We start from the raw sequence: 18217 nt of genomic DNA, 5'->3' as shown, positions 1-18217 counted from the left end.
TGCTCTGTCTGCCTCATCCTTCACTGCTCTGTCCGCCTCATCCTTCACTGCTCTGCTCTGTGCTCCTCATCCACCAGCTTCCCTGCTCTGTGCTCCTCGTCCTCAACTTCACTGCTCCGTGCTCCTTCTACTTCACTGCTCTGTCCTCTATCTCACATCGCTGATCTCAAGCGCTTACACCATGAGGGTCCGTTCTCACCTGAGTGGGAATCTCGCGATTCCCGCTCATGGCAAACCGCTAGCGGTTCTGCAAAAACCGGTACACAATGTAGCGAGTGGCAGTGTTCTCACTGCCGCAGTTGCGGGTAGCGATAACCGCAACCGCGCTGCATGCAGCGGTTTGCCGGCGACGAGCGTTCCGCGATTAGCGATCGTGATTAGCGTGCACAGCACGCTAATCGCGATCGTCCCAAAACCGCCGCAGTGTCCAGTGATTTTTCCGCGCGAATCGCAGGAAAATTACTCCCGCAAAACTGCGATTGCAAGTGTGAACGGGCCCTAAGGGCCCATTTCCATTGGTGCCAAATTCGGCACAAATCTGCAGAATTTCCCCACAGGTGAGAGGGGCAGCGTAACGCTATCTTCTCAATGCCATTGTTGTCCAGATTGCACAACTATGCGAATCTGGATAGCATGCTGCAGCATGCACCTGAAACCCTATTGCCATGGCACGGCTTAGTGATTCAGGCTGCATATTTGCAGCACAATGGGAGCGGAGCTGACTCGGATTTGGCCGTGGCTCCTAGTGGAAACCAATCCTTATCCTTAAAAAAATATTCTGAATTTGAATCCCTGCATCATGTCACTAACTGTTCTTAGAATCTTACACTCTAGACTCTAATCATCCTTAGTGACATGACACAATGATTAGAGTGTAAAATTCTAAACAATGTTAGTGACATAAGGATTAGAGCTCAGAATATTTTTACTTGGGGGTGTGGCCTGTGTTCAGGGGCGGAGCATAGGGCGCCAGAACACCTGTGCCTACAGGCTCCTGAGTTGTAAATCCGGCCCTGCTTATCAGGCTATTAACTTGATAAAGTGTGCAGTGAACATTATACATTTGTTGATTAAATATTCTTTCTAAGCCAAATATGCATTCAGTTAACATTTTATGTGTTTTGACAGTGTCATGAATTTAGGTAGTTCTCACAAGTGTTTACACCTACTTGTGAAGTAAAATTTGAAAGAAATATAGAAAGTTTGAAAGAAATATAGAAAATATAGAAAGTTTAGGATCACTTACCCAAGGCCATTAAACACAGAAACATAATTTGTTTCACCACTCCAGGGTTTAAAATCAATGCATGTCTTTAGTCTAAAGCGCTCAAATGCTTTCAGGATTACACCTTTAGCATTTATTCCTGTAAAGAGAGACATCAGGAAAAAAATAGAATAACTGTAAGATTATATGCTACTTAACCCATTACACTTTATTAAAATTATGCTAATCAAGGTGTTATACTGTTGTACTCTTTTTGAGTAGAATTTGTGCTCATCCCTCTTTGATTCCTTAAAATTAAAATAAGTCATGTTAAAGGAATACTATCGATACCCAAGTGTTCTAACATGACAGTGTGCAAATAATGTCTAAGTAGCTGTGTAAACATTTTCCTACTTTTCATGTTAAATATCAGAGGCAAAAGCTGTAATTGGGTAGGATTTAGCTATATTGGGAAAAATCAATTGCAGAAGGGGTGTCTGCTTCAATGCACAGCCAGAGTTGCATATCAGACTACAGAAAGAGAATATCAAACTGAAAGCAAAAACAGTATGAAAAGCTGTGACAATTAGTTACATTTCCTCTGCTCTCTTCAGACACCTCAGTTAGAAACACAGGACACAGAAGCTGCAGCTTTCTCTCTGTCACACTCAGAGTTACACATAGAGTTAACTGATCAAGTATGAGGGGAATTTCCCCTCTCCTCATGGTTCAGTCAGCAGTCAGTTTTGGCGTCAGTAAAGTTTGAAAGTATTTTGGTAACAGTAAACAATGAAGTTGCTACTAAAATGTATACACCAGTACTTAGCAGCACTTCCCAAACAATTCCTGTCAATTGAAAAAAATATGAGGATCAATAGTATTCCTTTAAGCTGATGGCATGAGGGCTGCATGTGGCATGGTCACTTTCAGAATCCCTTGTATCCGTTGGCCCCATATCATTTAGGTTTTACGGGTCTTTTTAGACTCCTCATACAAGGTCAATATTGTGGCCTGTACTGCCCAAGTCCCCTTACTGGTGTACCTCCTCTGCCTATGGTGGTTGCCTTAATATTTGATCATCCTTAGCTTCCTTCATAACCATGGAAAAAAAAATAAGTCTAACAAAGAAATGTCTTTTTTTGCCTTGATGTTATGTTTACTATGCAGCTTACATTGCTCTGACATCTGCTTCCCACTCTGCTGTCTGGTGAGTAGAGATGTCCCAAACGGTTCGCCGGCGAACTTCGGTGGTTCGCGTTTGCCTACCAATGGCGAACTTTCCCGGAAGTTCGATTCACCCCATAATGCTCTATTGAGCAAAACTTTGACCCTCTACATCACAGTCAGCAGGCACATTGTTGCCAATCAAACTGCACTCACGCCTGGAACTCCCCCCCCCCCCCTTATACAAGTCAAGGTCCTTGAGCCATTTGACTCACTTATCTGCCTATACTAATTAATGGATAGCTGCTACACACTCTGCTAAGGAAATTTTAATTAGCCTCTTGCATCCTCCACCCTCCTACCCATCTGCCCTTCTACCCTTCTACCTAATCAGTTCCAGTATTTCAAAAACCAGCTTACATACCGTGACTGGGATTTGAACCAAGGTCTCAGTGTATGGTAGGTAGCTAACATAGCCATAGCCACTAACATAGCTGAAAGTAGCTGAAAGTAGCTGAAAGTAGCCTAGCATGTACCATTTATGCTCAATGCAAGAGAAAAATTAGACAAGACAAATAACATTTATATCACACTTTTCTCCTGGCAGACTCAAAGCACCAGAGCTGCAGCCACTAGGGCACACTCTATAGGCAGTAGCAGTGTTAGGAAGACTTGCCTAAGGTCTCCTACTGAATAGGTGCTGACTTAGTGAACAGACAGAGACAAGATTCGAACCCTGGTCTCCTGTGTCAGAGGCAGAGCCCTTAACCATTACACCATGCAGCAGGGGCGCCTCTAGGCATAGGCAGTACAGGCCATTGCCTGGAGTGCCATTGGTCCTGGGGGCGCCATGTTGCTGGATTAAGCTACGCCCCCTGTATGAAGCCACGCCCCCTGACAAAGACCCACCTCCACGGGTGTTCTATTACTTGTTTCTGCTGCATCTGCTTAGCGTAAGTTGCTGGCAGCTGCCACTGTGTTCCTCTGTGCCTTGTACATCCTCCCCCCCCCCTTTGTGCCTCCTTCTGTCCCTTTTGTGCCTCCTTCAGTCCCTTGTGCCATGTTTGACCCCCTGTTTGTCCTGTCTCTTTTTATGCCTCCTGTCTCCCTTTTTGCCTCCATGTGCCTCTTTCAGTCCCCCTGTGCCACCTGTGCCTCCTTCTGTCCACCTGTGCCTCCTTCTGTCCACCTGTGCCTCCTTCTGCCCCCCTGTGCCTCCTTATGTCCCCTTGTGCCTTTCTTTGTTCCCTTGTGCTATCTATGCCCCCCTGTTCCTCCTTCAGTCCCACTCTGCCTCCTTCTGTACTCATGTGCCTCCTTCTGTCACCATGTGCCTCCTCTGTCCCCTGCGTCTTCCTCTGTCCCCCTGTGCCTCCTTCTGTGCCCCTTTGTGCCTTATTCTGTCTCCCTGTGGCTCTGTCTGTCCCCCTCTGCCTCCTGTCTCCCCGTGCCTCCTTACATCCCCCTCTGCCTTCTTCTGTCACCCTTTTGTAGCTCCTTCTGTTCCCCATTGTGCATGCTTCTGTTTCCCTTTGTGCCTCCTACTGTTTCCCTGTGCCTCCTTCTGCCCCTTGTGCTTTTTTCTGTCACCCATCGTGCCTCCTCCTTTCCCCTGTGTGCCTCCTTTAGCCCCCCTGTGTCTTTCTTTCCTCCTGTGCCTCAATCTGTCCCCCTTTGTGCCTCAATCTGTCCCCTATTGTGCCTCCTGTCCCCCTGTGTGCCTCCTTAAGTCCCCCTGTGCCTCCTTCTGGCCCTCATGTCATTTGTTGTGCCTCCTTCTGGCCCTCATGCCTTCTTCTGTCCCCTTGTACCGCCCACTGCCCCTTTGTGTACCTCCTTCCGTCCTCCTGTGCCTCCTTCTTTCCTCCTTTGTGTCTCATTCTGTCCCCCATTGTGCCTCCTTTTGTTGCCCATTGTGCCTTCTTTTGTCCCCTTTGTGCCTCCTTCTGTACTCCTTTGTGACTTCTTCTGACCCTTCTTATGTCGCTCTGTGTGCCTTATTCAATCCCACTGTGCCTCCTTCTGTCCCCCTTTTTGCCTCATGAAAGTGGAGCCCTGCCTATGTGTATTTTCTGTTGAAACACTGCTGCAATACGTGTCATTTCTGATGAAACGCTGCCGCATTATGATTATTTTTCTGGTGAAACATTGCCGCATTGCGATTATATTCTGGTGAAACGCTGCTGCAATACGATTATTTTCTGGTGAAACACTTCCGCAGTACGTGTATTTGCTGGTGAAACACTGCCGCATTACGATTATTTTCATGGGGGAGGGGGGGGTTGGGGGAGGCGCCATAGGTTTTCTCGCCTGGAGTGACAAACTGGCTAGAGGCGCCCCTGCCATGCAGCCACTGCTTACAGATATGTAGCCAGACATGGCCTTGTCTTTTGTGTTCAAAAGTTGTCAAGAGAAAAATTAGACAAGATAGCAGTGTTAGGAAGACTTGCCTAAGGTCTCCTACTGAATAGGTGCTGGCTTACTGAGCAGACAGAGCCAAGACTCGAACCCTGGTCTCCTGTGTCAGAGGCAGAGCCCTTAACCATTACACCATGCAGCCACTGCTTACAGATATGTGGCCAGACATGGCCTTGTCTTTTGTGTTGATGAGGGAGAAGGGTAGAGGGAGGAGGTTGGAGGATGGAGGGAGGAGGGAGGAGGGTGGAGGGAAGAGGGAGGAGGGTGGAGAAAGGAGGGTGGAGGGAGGAGGGTGGAGGGAGGAGGGTGGAGGGAGCAGGGAGGAGGGAGGAGGGTGGAGGGTGGAGGGAAGGGGGTGGAGGGAGGAGGGTGGAGTTAGATGTCTTGAAACATGCTTTCCATCAAGATTTCAGCCAGTAAAAATGTTTATAAATTTTAAAGTTCGCCTCCCCATTGAAGTGAATTGCGGAACCGAACTTTCCGCGAAGGTCTCATCTCTACTGGTGAGACGCTTTTCTTCCCCCTCCTATTCACACGCCGCAGTTCTCCATCAAGTCCATCCATTATTTTCGGTTCTACTGATTGGTTGTTTTGTGGCTAACTCCTGTATATTCTGTATGTGTCAGGGTGCAGTTGTGGCAACAGGCTGTGTGACGTGAACAAGGGTGAGGACCCGAAACGGGGGACAATAGCCACACTGCAACAACGTATTGTTGCCTCCATTTGTTATTTTAACTTTATTTAAATAAAGTGGATGTTTTATTCAAGTGGTGCCAGATATCATTTGCTAGAGCTTCAAAACTGTCCCGTTGGTACACAGGAGCTTTCCACTGCACGCTTTATCCAGTCATTTGAGTGCTTCTCTCTCTGGTTTCATATTCTCCAGGGAGACAGAGAGTAGAGAGGATAGTGACACCTAGTGGCTGCAGAGGGGACAGCGGAGAGACACAATGAAGGGAGAGGTAAGCTCTGTCTTTGCTGCTGGGCTGATCTGTAGGTCTGGATGAAAAGACACAACCAGGGGAGCACAGAAAGGGGAACCTGGTGGAGGAGGGGGAAGGAATTAGTCTAAGCTCCTCCAAGGCAGAGACCAGAGAGGACAGTGACACCTAGTGGCTGCAGCGGGTGCTCGGCAGAGACCCGATTGGGGAAGAGGTAAGCTCGCTGCCACCACGCTGACCTGTAGGTCTAGATCAGTGGTCCTCAAACTAAGGCCCGCGGGCCGAATGTGGCCCCCTGAGGCTTTTTTACCGGCACCCCACACACAAAATGTATTACTTATACATGTGGTCAGCTACACCTTTAAACATTGGTGGTCCGCATATAGAATAGCAGTGCTGGCACCACCAATCCACATGGAAGCCAGAAAGCAGTAATTCGCTGTTTCCAATTAAATTCCACATCAGGTGACACTGCTGTCCAATTGGACTGCAGGTTGTCAAATGGGTATGCTTTACTGTCTGGCCCGCAAAGACTTCTACATCATTTTATGTATACTCCGGCCCCCCAGCAGTCTGAAGTATGTTGACCTGACCCTCAACCCAAAACGTTTGGGGACCCCTGGTCTAGATGAAAGGACACATCCAGTGGAGCACAGGAGGAGAGCCTGGTGGAGAAGGAAGGAAGGCCTCCGAAGCAGAGACCATAGAGGACAGTGACACCTAGTGGCTTTAGCGGTAGCTCTGGAAAGACCAGATGAGGGAAGAGGAATGCTCTGACACTCACTGCCGCTGTGCTGACCTGTAGGACTGGATGAAAGCAGGGGTGCACGGATACCCCTTTTCAAAATCCGGATTGACCCGGATCCGGATACCCAGATATCCGGATTTGACCATTTTGGTATCCGACCCGGATCGGATATCCAACCCCATTTTCCGGGATATCCGGACAAATTCGGATATCTTGATAGAAAACTCGGAAGTGGCATTTAAATTGCATTAAAACGTTTTTTTAGGGTAAATGAGGCATGTAGCATCATTATTTTTTAAAGGGGAACACTAATTGATAATGTGGGGACTTAAAATCCCCCCCCCCCCCCAAAAGGCTGTCAGTTAACATCAGGCCTAGGTTCCAGACAGCGGTCGTGCTGCCCACATTGTGTCCAAAGTCCAACAACTGGGACATGACAGTTGTCAGCCAAGACACCTCCAAAAAATTACACAGCAATTGTGTTTTGGGTTAAATATAGGTGGTATCAGCACAGCAGCAGTGACCTGTGGCACCCTGGCGGTGTGAGCAGCACAGGCAGCAGGAGCAGGGCAATGCAGCAGCAGCAGGTGTAACGTGTGCCAGGAGCATGCCGGACGTGGCACTTGGCACGTGGCACTTGCCAAGTGCCACGTTACACGTGCCACTGCCAAGTGACACGTGCCAAGTGCTACGTGCCAAGTGACGAGTGACAGTAAGACAGCTGAGGAGAAGACACTAGTGCACTCTAACTGTCACACTGGCACTGCTTACTACAGTTCTGTAGAAAGCTAACACAGTAGTACTACTACTACTCTAAAAACTACTAGCACTGACTGCAGTACTACAGTACTAATAATAATAACTAATCCCCTAATCCCTAACCTAAGCTATACTGTAGCTAGCTAAGGCTAATAGCTGGCCTGCAGGCAACAGCTGGCCTGGTCTGTGCACAGCACACACACAGACACATAGCAGCTGCCTGCAGTTCTGCATCACAGCACAAACTCTGACTATAGTAGAAAGTTTGGAACACCGCTCAACGGCACTACGTGGAGCAGTGCTGGACCCAAGGCAGCCAGGCCCAAATGCTATAGCAAATATGAAAAACACAGCTCCATTCTCTTGATTTAAAAGGAGGGGAATATGTGACACACCCAAGTGTGGCAGGTGCCAGCCCTCACATGGGAGGGACCAGCATAACAGATACAAACTGCCACTCACAAGGTGTGATCACTTCCCCTGTATATACAATAACACAACATATAATCATTATAAATGCTGTGTTTTGTGAGCTATGATTAACGGCCCGAAACATGTCAGCCCATGTACTTTTTTATCTGGTGTGAGGATACGTCCTGAATAAATTATAGTCCTTTGCGGAGAGACTTTGTTGCGGACCACATCTTTTTCATACACACTCTGACTGTCACACAATGACATCAAGCTAATTCAGGGGCGTTTCTGGCCATTTTGTCACTCCAGGCAAGAAAACCTGTGGCGCCCCCACCCCTCTGTGCCGCCCCCCCCCCCCCCCCGCACACACACATAGCGCAAATCCTTATTCAACCCCCACCACCATGCCTCCCACCATGCACACACAAGCCAGTTACCGAATCTGATTGTGGACAAACGGAAGGCAATGGGATGACGGCGAGGGACTGGAGGAAGCTCCGGTTAAGTAAAAAAAAGTTGTAGTGTACCGTCTCTGGGTCTGCGTCTCTCTGTCTCTGACTGAGGCCAAGATTCAGCAGCAGCAATGCTGCAGCATCACCTCAGACAGCATGATTGCTCGCTGCTGATATCATCATCAGTGGTGCTGCAGCAGCTGCTGCGTCACTCAAACTTAAAGGGAACCTAAACTGAGATGCATATAGATGTTTCCTTTTAAACCATACCAGTTGCCTGGTAGTCCTGCTGATCTCTTTGGCTGCAGTAGTGGCTGAATCACACACCTGAGACAAGCATGCAGCTAATCCAGTCTGACTTCAGTCAGAGCACCTGATCTGCATGCTTGTTCAGGGGCTGTGGCTAAAAGTATTAGAGACACAGGATCAGCAGGCGATTCAGGCAACTGGTATTATTTTAAAAGGAAAAATCCATATCCTTCTCAGTTTAGGTTCCCTTTAGGACCCTTTTCCACTAGCAAATGCAGGTGATTTGCGCTTGCAATCTTGCAAGCTCCATCTTCCACTATCCGCGTTCCGCTTTACCATTGTCGGGAATAACAATCGCTGGCCGGCAATCGCATTTCAGCAAAAACCGAGCCAAGATTGAAGCGTTGTAGTGGAAAATGAGCACCACAATTTACATGCAGTGCTCTAGCGACTACAAAAATGGCTGCGATCCGCTTTTTGAATTGGATCACAGCCAGTGGAAAAGGGCCCTAACTACTCTGTCCATAGTGGCCAGCATAGCTTGCTTCGCCCACCTAGTGACAGCCCAACTCAACAACCCCCCACACACTGAAATCTATGCACAGTGTCAGTGTACTGAATAGATCAAGGCTTACTTTGGAGATTCCCAGCATTACACAGTTTGCATAAAATACATACACATAATGCTTACATTACTTGTTTAACATGTATTGCTATTTGTGTAGTGCATTACACAAGCAATGTGCGCAGTGCGTAGGTAACATTTACATGCACTTCGTACGCACATACTGTACATTTTTACCATCCAATAATGAATATACAGAACAGTTAAAGTAAACCTGAGCCGAAGCTCTGGTTTAGAAAGATACTAACCTAGAGAGAGGGAAGCCTCTGGAACCTGTTGAGGCTTCCCTCGCTGTCCAATAGTCCCCTGCCGCTGAGTGCGGACCCACTTCCTGCACATTGGGGCTGTGCTCTTCTTTGTTACCAGCACAGTCATTCTGCTAGCTGCACAGGTACAGCTGCACTTGGTGACAAAAGAGGACTGTGACCCCAATTAGATGACCAACTAGCCCTTGTCAGCAATCGTCCGGGGGTCTGGGCTCAGCTACAAGGGACCAGAGGATCCAGAGGCTTCCCTTTCTTTAGGTAAGTATCTTTGGCTCAGGAGTACTGTAGGGGGGGGGGGGTCGGGGGAAAAGGAGTTGAACTTACCCAGGGCTTCTAATGGTCCCCCGCAGACATCCTGTGCCCGCGCAGCCACTCACCGATGCTCCGGCCCCGCCTCCGGTTCACTTCTGGAATTTCTGACTTTAAAGTCGGAAAACCACTGCGCCTGCGTTGCCATGTCCTCACTCCCACTGATGTCACCAGGAGTGTATTGTGCAGGTCCAGTATGGTCTGTGCCTGCGCAGTACGCTCCTGGTGACGTCAGCAAGAGTGAGGACACGGCCGTGCAGGCACAGTGGTTTTCCGACATTAAAGTCAGAAATTCCAGAAGTGAACCGGAGCATCGATGAGTGGCTGCGCGTGCACAGGACGTCTGCGGGTGATCACTAGAAGCCCCAGGTAAGTCTGTTCCCCCCCCCCCCCTACAGTAGTCATTTAAAATGGGCTCCTGACATGCCCAGTTATTAGGGTGCTGCCACAGGCTGCAATGCAGCATGCCGATATGGAGGCACTGAGTGCGTAATTTAGGTGCCAGCATTCTGCCATTGTATTGCCAATCTCAGGCTAGTTGTATGGGGATTCCAGAGCGGCACATTAAAGATTTTATCTGTAATAAGCCCTCTTCTATATTATAGCCAAACAATGTTCGCCGGTGTCAGTTTGGCAATCAGGAATGGGTGCTCAGCTATACTATAAATGAGCGCCAGGGGTTAGTTTGGGTTGGGAATGTGTGATAGGCTATAGTATAGCCAAGCACTTTTTGGCTGCATCGGTTTGGAGATCAGGGATTAGCATACTCAGATAAAAAGCTTGGTGTGCATGTGTGTGTATGTACTCTGTGCATGTGTGTGTATGTACTCTGTGCATGTGTGTGTATGTACTCTGTGCATGTGTGTGTATGTACTCTGTGCACGTGTGTGTATGTACTCTGTGCACGTGTGTGTATGTACTCTGTGCACGTGTGTGTATGTACTCTGTGCACGTGTGTGTATGTACTCTGTGCACGTGTGTGTATGTACTCTGTGCACGTGTGTGTATGTACTCTGTGCACGTGTGTGTATGTACTCTGTGCACGTGTGTGTATGTACTCTGTGCACGTGTGTGTATGTACTCTGTGCACGTGTGTGTATGTACTCTGTGCACGTGTGTGTATGTACTCTGTGCACGTGTGTGTATGTACTCTGTGCACGTGTGTGTATGTACTCTGTGCACGTGTGTGTATGTACTCTGTGCACGTGTGTGTATGTACTCTGTGCACGTGTGTGTGTGTGTATGTACTCTGTGCATGTGTGTGTATATGTACTCTCTGCATGTGGGTGTATGTACTCTGTGCATGTGGGTGTATGTACTCTGTGCATGTATGTGTATATGTACTCTGTGCATGTGTGTGTATGTACTCTGTGCATGTGGGTGTATGTACTCTGTGCATGTGGGTGTATGTACTCTGTGCATGTGGGTGTATGTACTCTGTGCATGTGTGTGTATGTACTCTGTGCATGTGTGTGTGTATGTACTCTGTGCATGTGTGTGTATGTACTCTGTGCATGTGTGTGTATGTACTCTGTGCATGTGTGTGTATGTACTCTGTGCATGTGTGTGTATGTACTCTGTGCATGTGTGTATATGTACTCTGTGCATGTGTGTGTATATGTACTCTGTGCATGTGTGTGTATATGTACTCTGTGCATGTGTGTGTATATGTACTCTGTGCATGTGTGTGTATGTACTCTGTGCATGTGTGTGTATGTACTCTGTGCATGTGTGTGTATGTACTCTGTGCATGTGTGTGTATGTACTCTGTGCATGTGTGTGTATGTACTCTGTGCATGTGTGTGTATGTACTCTGTGCATGTGTGTGTATGTACTCTGTGCATGTGTGTGTATGTACTCTGTGCATGTGTGTGTATATGTACTCTCTGCATGTGTGTGTATGTACTCTGTGCATGTGTGTGTATGTACTCTGTGCATGTGTGTGTATATGTACTCTCTGCATGTGTGTGTATGTACTCTGTGCATGTGTGTGTATGTTCTCTGTGCATGTGTGTGTATGTACTCTCTGCATGTGTGTGTATGTACTCTCTGCACGTGTGTGTGTCTGTATACTATGCAAATGTGTTTGTATGTGTGCATCCCATACAATGCCCTGCATACCTCTAAACTGTCTGCTTCTGAATGATCTCTGAGGCTGTTGGTGGACTGTCCTACAGACAGTAATCAGATGAAAGGCTTTTCATTTGTCTTCTGCCATCCCCAGACCTGGCATATCACATCTGGCTTCCCTTTAGTAGCAATACTTCTGTAGTGGGGGGAGTAAGCTCAGGACAGGCACACACAGGGGTCAATAGTTCAGGTAGAGCAGAGACACGGACAGCAGTATGTGTGTCTTCTGCATTCATGCTGTTTCCTGTGGCAGTGTTTAGGACAGGGCAGGTGACCCACGGAGGAGGGAGGGCGGTGGGGGGTGCTGGAGACTACAGCTATTTCATGAACTAGTGCCAGGCAGGCAGGGCCGGGCCGAGGCATAGGCTGGAGAGGCTCCAGCCTCAGGGCGCAGTGTAGGAGGGGACGCACAATTCATTCAGCTGTCATTCCTAATTGTTTATTAAGCAGAAAGAAATAAGAAAAGGGGATACATAGCAGTGACTGCAAGCCAGATAAATAGATATTAAGGTGTTGGGGAGATTGTGGGCCCTGTGGCCCTCTTAGTCTAATAGCAATCAGTGTGTGATGGCTGGGGTGGCAGGGATGGAGGGGCGCACTTTGGTGTCTCAGCCTTGGGTGCTGGAGGACCTTGTCCCGGCTCTGCAGGCAGGCAGCCGTGCAGTGAGTGGAGGCATGTGAGCAGCGCCCCCCCAGATGCTGTACCTGAGGACAGATGGAATCTCCCCCACCTTATGCCTCTGCGTGCCTGGCAGCAGCAGCAGATCTCCTTCTGTAGGTTTAAACCTCGCGCCGGGCTGAGCAATGAGAAAGAGGCTGTGAGTGTGTGTGTGACACAGCCGGGGAGAGACAGTAGGCGGGGCAGCCAAGTGCCGAGCTCTGCAGCTGCTGATACATAGCAGAGACTCTGGCTAGTAAATTAAAGCATTGGCTTCACTGCCAAAGCGTTCCCCAAGATGCTGTACCTGCAGACAGATGTCCCACCCTCCCTATGCTTCTGTCGCTCTGAGTGGAGAGGGAATGGGGCGGTCCAGTAGGCGGCACAGCTGAGCTGAGCTGCCTGTCATAGAGGCGGCCAGCATGAAGGAAGAAAAACCACACACTGGCTGCATGAGCAACCGCGGGGAGTGGCCTCCCTGCTTTGCGCCCTTCCCCCACCCATGCCGCTCTAGGCAAATATTTATAGTAGAGATGGGACGATGAATCCGGCGAATCCACGAATCCCTCGAATATTGGGAAATATTCGAGATTCGTGGATTCGAATCCCGACGCCATTTTCCACTTTACGAATCCGCCGAATCCCGCCGCTGCATCGCCGCGCATCCGCCGCTCGCACTCGTCCTCCTCCGACCCGCGCCTCCTCCGCCTGCCCCGCGCCTCCTCCGCCCGCCCGCCTGCATACTTTGTATCAACTCACCTGTCCAGTGGAGCGCAGAGCGGCAGACCTCTCGCTGACTTCCTGGTTCCCTCTAGTGACAGCTTTTACAATGACGTCATCAGTAAAAGCCGGTCCGGCCACTAGAGGGAACCGAGAAGTAATGACGAGGTCTGCCGCTCTGCGCTCCACTGGACATGTGAGTTGATACTTATGCAGGGGTGAGCGAGGAGGCACGGGGGACGGAGGAGGCCATGGGGGTGAGTGGAGGAGGCATGGGGGGAGCCACACCTACCTACCTACCCACCTACCACTTTACCTACCTACCGGGCACTATACCTACCTACCTACAGGCCCCTATACCTACCTAAAGGCCCCCTATACTACCTACCTACCTACCTACCGGCCACTATACCTACCTACCTACAGGCCCCTATACCTACCTAAAGGCCCCCTATATGTACCTACCTACCTACCTAAAGGCCCCTATACCTACCTACAGGCCTCTATACCTACCTACCTACCTACCTACCTACCTAAAGGCCCCCTATACGTGCCTACCTACCTAAAGGCCCCTATACCTACCTACCTAAAGGCCCCTATACCTACCTACATACCTACCTATACTTAAGGCCCTATACCCTGCTACCTATACTGAAGGTCCCTTTAACTACCTACCTACCTACAGGACACTATACCTACCTACCTACCGGCCACTATACCTACCTACCTACAGGCCACTATACCTACCTAAAGGCCCCCTATACGTACCTACCTACCTACCTACCTAAAGGCCCCTATACCTACCTACCTACCTAAAGGCCCCTATACGTACCTACCTACCTACCTACCTACTGAAGGCCCATATACCCTGCTACCTATACTGAAGGCCCATATACCTTTCTACCTATACTGCAGGCCCCTATACCTTGCTACCTATACTGAAAGCTACCAATATTGAAGGCACCCATACCTAGCTAGCTATACTGAAGGCACCTTTACCTCGCTACCTATACTGCGGGCAACTATACCACGGATCGCACAATTCGTATGTGCAGGATTCGTTAGATTCGGGATTCGAAAGGTTCGAGATATTTGAGAACCTTTTTAGATTCGGATCCGGATTCGGATTCGAAGACATTGTGGATTCGTCCCATCCCTAATTTATAGTTGCCTGATGACTGAGACGGCTCTGAGCTAATTAACGATTTAACAATAGTGTAGTGATAGTGAAGGGGTTAATCACTGAACAGCTTTAGGTTTATAACTGTGTACAGCCCTTGCTAGGCCACCAGCACTGGAGCATGTCTCTCAGTGAGCATTCAGCAAGACGATACGTCTCATCATGGCAGACCTCATTATACAGGGGGGCTGGCCAGTGTTCCTTTCTGTGATTGGGTGCCAGGGATTAGGCTGGGAGCCCTCTGATTGGCTCAATGAGGTCAGGTGGGGCTGGTCAGGGTTCCCCTCTGTGATTGGTTGCTAGGGCCTCTGCTTAGTTAGAGTATTTCGGATCCGGATATCCGCAATATCCGCGGATATCCGTGTTATGTGCCCAGATATCCGCAGATAGCTATCCGGATTTCTACAGAAATTCAGAATCCGAATCGGATAGCTGAAAAAGTTTGGATATCCGGGTTACCCGGATATCCGGAATCCGGATGAGCACCGCTGGATGAAAGGACTCAACCAGGTGAGGTAAGCACAGGAGAATGGTCTGGTGGTGGAGGAAAAAGAAGACTGAACACTTCCTCCCTACCGTGCTCCCCAACCCCCCCCCCCCCCCCCCCCACACACACACACACACACACACACACACACACCCCCGATTGCCTCCTAAGGATAGAAATATCTGGAGGAAGGCGTGGTTTCCAGACAGGAGGGAGGAGTACAGGGATACCAAGAGATAAAGATAAGCAGTGGAGTGAAAAACTTGAAATTATTAAGTTATTTTAAAGAGATTCACCATGAGGAAAACACTCGGAGGAGTACGTGCTCATTTACATCAAGTGATTGATTTGTAAGCAGAGCTGGATTAGCCATAAGGTAAACCTAGGCAGTTGTCTAGGTCCTGCAGAGAGCCTAGTGGATGCTAGCCCCCACCACAACTTATTACAAAAGTCAGGTAATCATAAGCGGTGGGCAAAAACTGCTATCTTGCCTGGGGCTCCAATTCATCTTATCCTTTTCTGTTTGTAAGCCTCTGATTGGTTGTGGTAATCATGTGGTAGGCTAAAACAAGAAGCTGATGTGAGACAGTTTATGAGCGGCCAGAAGATTACAAACTAAAATTCACCTTTATTTGACTTTAAATCAATAAATACAGACTAATATGTCCTTTTTAAATATTACTGCTTAAAAACATACCCAGACTATCTTCCATGTAATAAGGAACTGTCAGAGGCCATCTGTACTGTGCTCCAATTATTGTGTTTCTTGCCATCTAAAGTGTTAAGTAAAAAAAAAATAGAGAAGAAAATTATGAAATACAAATTTTATACACAGACTGGACCTGTTTAATAGAGACTTTTTGTAGGGCTGCAGAATACTAAAAACAGGCCTAAGATTGATGGCTATGTTTGGAAGGTGCCGGGAACTGATTAAAGGGTGACTGCAAACCATTGGTGCCCGGAACCATTGTTTTCTCTTGTGCACTTTGGTCTACCTTCGTCTGGAGGCACATTGGTGTTGCACCCAAAGCTCCCGACCTGCCGGTCTAAGCATCTGGTGCCGGTTGTTCAATCTCTTCTGATACACAACAGAATACTAAAAACCCCAAATACTGGTAATTCAAAAATGTGAATTTATTATAAAAATGTGCCATAAAGGAGAAAAAGTTTGCAATCATTCATTTTAAATGGGAAAATGTAAACTGCAGCCATTCTTACACTGTTAATGGCAGGTGTTCTCAAACTTGGCACAGTTTGTAACTGGTATTAATATTCAGGAAAGTGAGTGGAGCCTACAACAGCTAATCAAAATTCACCAACTGATTTTTGACAGGAATATTTAAATTGCTGCCATTCTTACACTGTTAATGGCAGAGCCTGCAAACCTGTTACAGTCTGTCATTGGGTGACTGGAGTTCAAATTCAGAAAAAGGGGTGGAGCCACAAACAGCCAATCAGATTTGTTTCATTTCAATGGGAAACTTTACATTATTGATGCCAAGGACCCCAAAGCTCATAAACTTGGTCATTGAGTGGCTGTATGCCAAAGTTAGAAAAAGTGGACACAGCCAACAGCAACCAAATACATACCCAGGCAACACCGGGTCATCAGTTAGTATGGTCATAAAGCAGCACCGCCTGTTTGCCGATGGATGAGTGCGCTCATCACATGGGTTATAGCAGACCATGCCGGTGGCTGGCAAATGCTTAGAGAATGCGGGCACATGTATAGGAACATGTTGGAAAACATGGTGGTCATTTGTTTGGCAGGACCAGTGACGATCCTTCGATTGTCATCATCTCATAGGACTATAATAAATCAGGCCCTATAGGTACACAACTATGGATGGATGAGATCTTACTACTGGTTTCAGTAACATTATTACAATTTATTGTCAAATTAATATACTCACTGGATTTCCCAAAATGTCACCTTCAAAGAGGTCCAAACCGGAAGCTGAAAAATGGTTACAGATATATTACATAAATGAATGTCAGGTATTTCATAGAGTGTAGAAATATCACAAGCAGGTAGAGCAGATTGAGGCCTAGTTCACACTACAAAATCGCAAGCGATAAGCGCTTTTGTGAACAATTTTGTTATGTGATTCCTGTCATTTTCAGAGTGATTCGCGTTTATTGAAAGCAATTTTGTATGAGTTTTGTTTTTTTGTGATTCTGTGTGTGCAAACAGGAAGTGCACTTTTTGATCCGGAACTGAATGTCTTTTAATGCAAATTTCACAGTTTTGACTGTGGGCATTACTATGAGGACTGTGTCCAGCACATCCGGCATACAGAACCAATCTTCACTGCTGTAATACTGCGACTGTAATCTCTTCAGAATGATAGAAAACACAAATATAGCTTCAAATATGCGTAAATAATTAATCAGCTACAGCTCTATGTGTTCTCTCTATCTGCCTCGTAGTCTAAAGTAAGCAGTTTACAGCCATGAACAGCTCATTCTGAATGGGTGGGGAGCATCCAAGAACAGGAAAAAGTACAGATCCTTCTCTTCAGATCCGTCTCTGTAGCTAAAAAATACCCCAGCTGTTCTCATATGATGTGTGAAAAAGCAGTGTGTGTGTGTGTGTAAGCAGGGCAGAAACAAACAGTAAATCATTCCTCTGAATTGTGACAGAGAAGTGGAACCTATCTATATGGCACAGCTCTAGCGCCACTGACACTGACACAAACTTTTACAAAAGCTTATAAACAAAGCATTTTTTCCACACAGGCTGTAAACAGAAACTTCTGAAAAGCTTTCTATTCTTGCTGGCTAAAAGCTCTATAGATATGTGGGGTTTACAGGACAGTTTCTTTGATTGTTAGTTGATATGTGTTACCTAACATTCAATTCTTTATTTTTCAGTTCTTCTGTTCGCCAACAAAGCACTGAACTCTGCTATAAAGACTTCCATCACTCAGAAGAAAGAAAGATGGTCGATATCTGATTTCTTTGGCTTTAGTGCATTTTATCAGTTTTTACCTTAAGTAAGAGAAAAGATTGATACAGTAATTTACATACCTTTATTGATTTCAGTGATATCCATCTGTTTTGCCAGAAAATTGTCATTTGCTATAGCAAAAAATATAAAAAGATAAAATCAGGTACAGGAATTTCATGGTAATTTTTTTCTGAAATACATAGATAAATGAACCACATTGCTACAGGGGAATCAGTTGAAAAGGGTGCCTGAGCCATCTGTATTAAAAGGGCGCCTCCATAGACTTCAATGTTATTTCTGCAAATATGGGCTACAAGGTGGTGAAAAGGGCGCCGGAGTTTTTTTCAGCTACAAGGTTTTCAATTCGGCTACAAAAGGGCACCCCTTTGTAGCCCACATTTTTCCTTCGGCTACAAGGTTTTTGATTCTGCTACAAAAGGGCACCCCTTTGTAGCCCATATTTTTTATTCGGCTACAAGGTTTTCAGCTACAAGGTTTTTGATTCTGTTACAAAAGGCTTCCCCTTTGCAGCCCATATTTTTG

The 18217-nt window shown here is 47.2% G+C and overlaps 1 protein-coding gene across 1 annotated transcript in view; it reads right to left on the bottom strand.

The window, feature by feature from the left end:
* Nucleotides 1-17796, bottom strand: part of LOC137517717 (meprin A subunit beta-like) — a 67934-nt gene extending 50138 nt beyond the window's left edge. The window contains exons 1-4 of the mRNA XM_068234735.1: nucleotides 17755-17796; nucleotides 16638-16681; nucleotides 15422-15497; nucleotides 1247-1364 (exon numbers count right to left, since the gene is read on the bottom strand). Coding sequence (XP_068090836.1) covers nucleotides 1247-1364; nucleotides 15422-15497; nucleotides 16638-16681; nucleotides 17755-17779 — 263 coding nt within the window. The 5' untranslated portion in view covers nucleotides 17780-17796. The remainder of the gene's footprint in view (nucleotides 1-1246; nucleotides 1365-15421; nucleotides 15498-16637; nucleotides 16682-17754) is intronic.
* Nucleotides 17797-18217: the final 421 nt, after the last annotated feature.

Source organism: Hyperolius riggenbachi, chromosome 5 (genome assembly GCF_040937935.1).
Source record: "Hyperolius riggenbachi isolate aHypRig1 chromosome 5, aHypRig1.pri, whole genome shotgun sequence".
NCBI classification, from domain to species: Eukaryota; Metazoa; Chordata; class Amphibia; order Anura; family Hyperoliidae; genus Hyperolius; species Hyperolius riggenbachi.
Note: the sequence above shows the minus strand (reverse complement) of the source record. Positions and strands in the feature narration are given on the sequence as shown.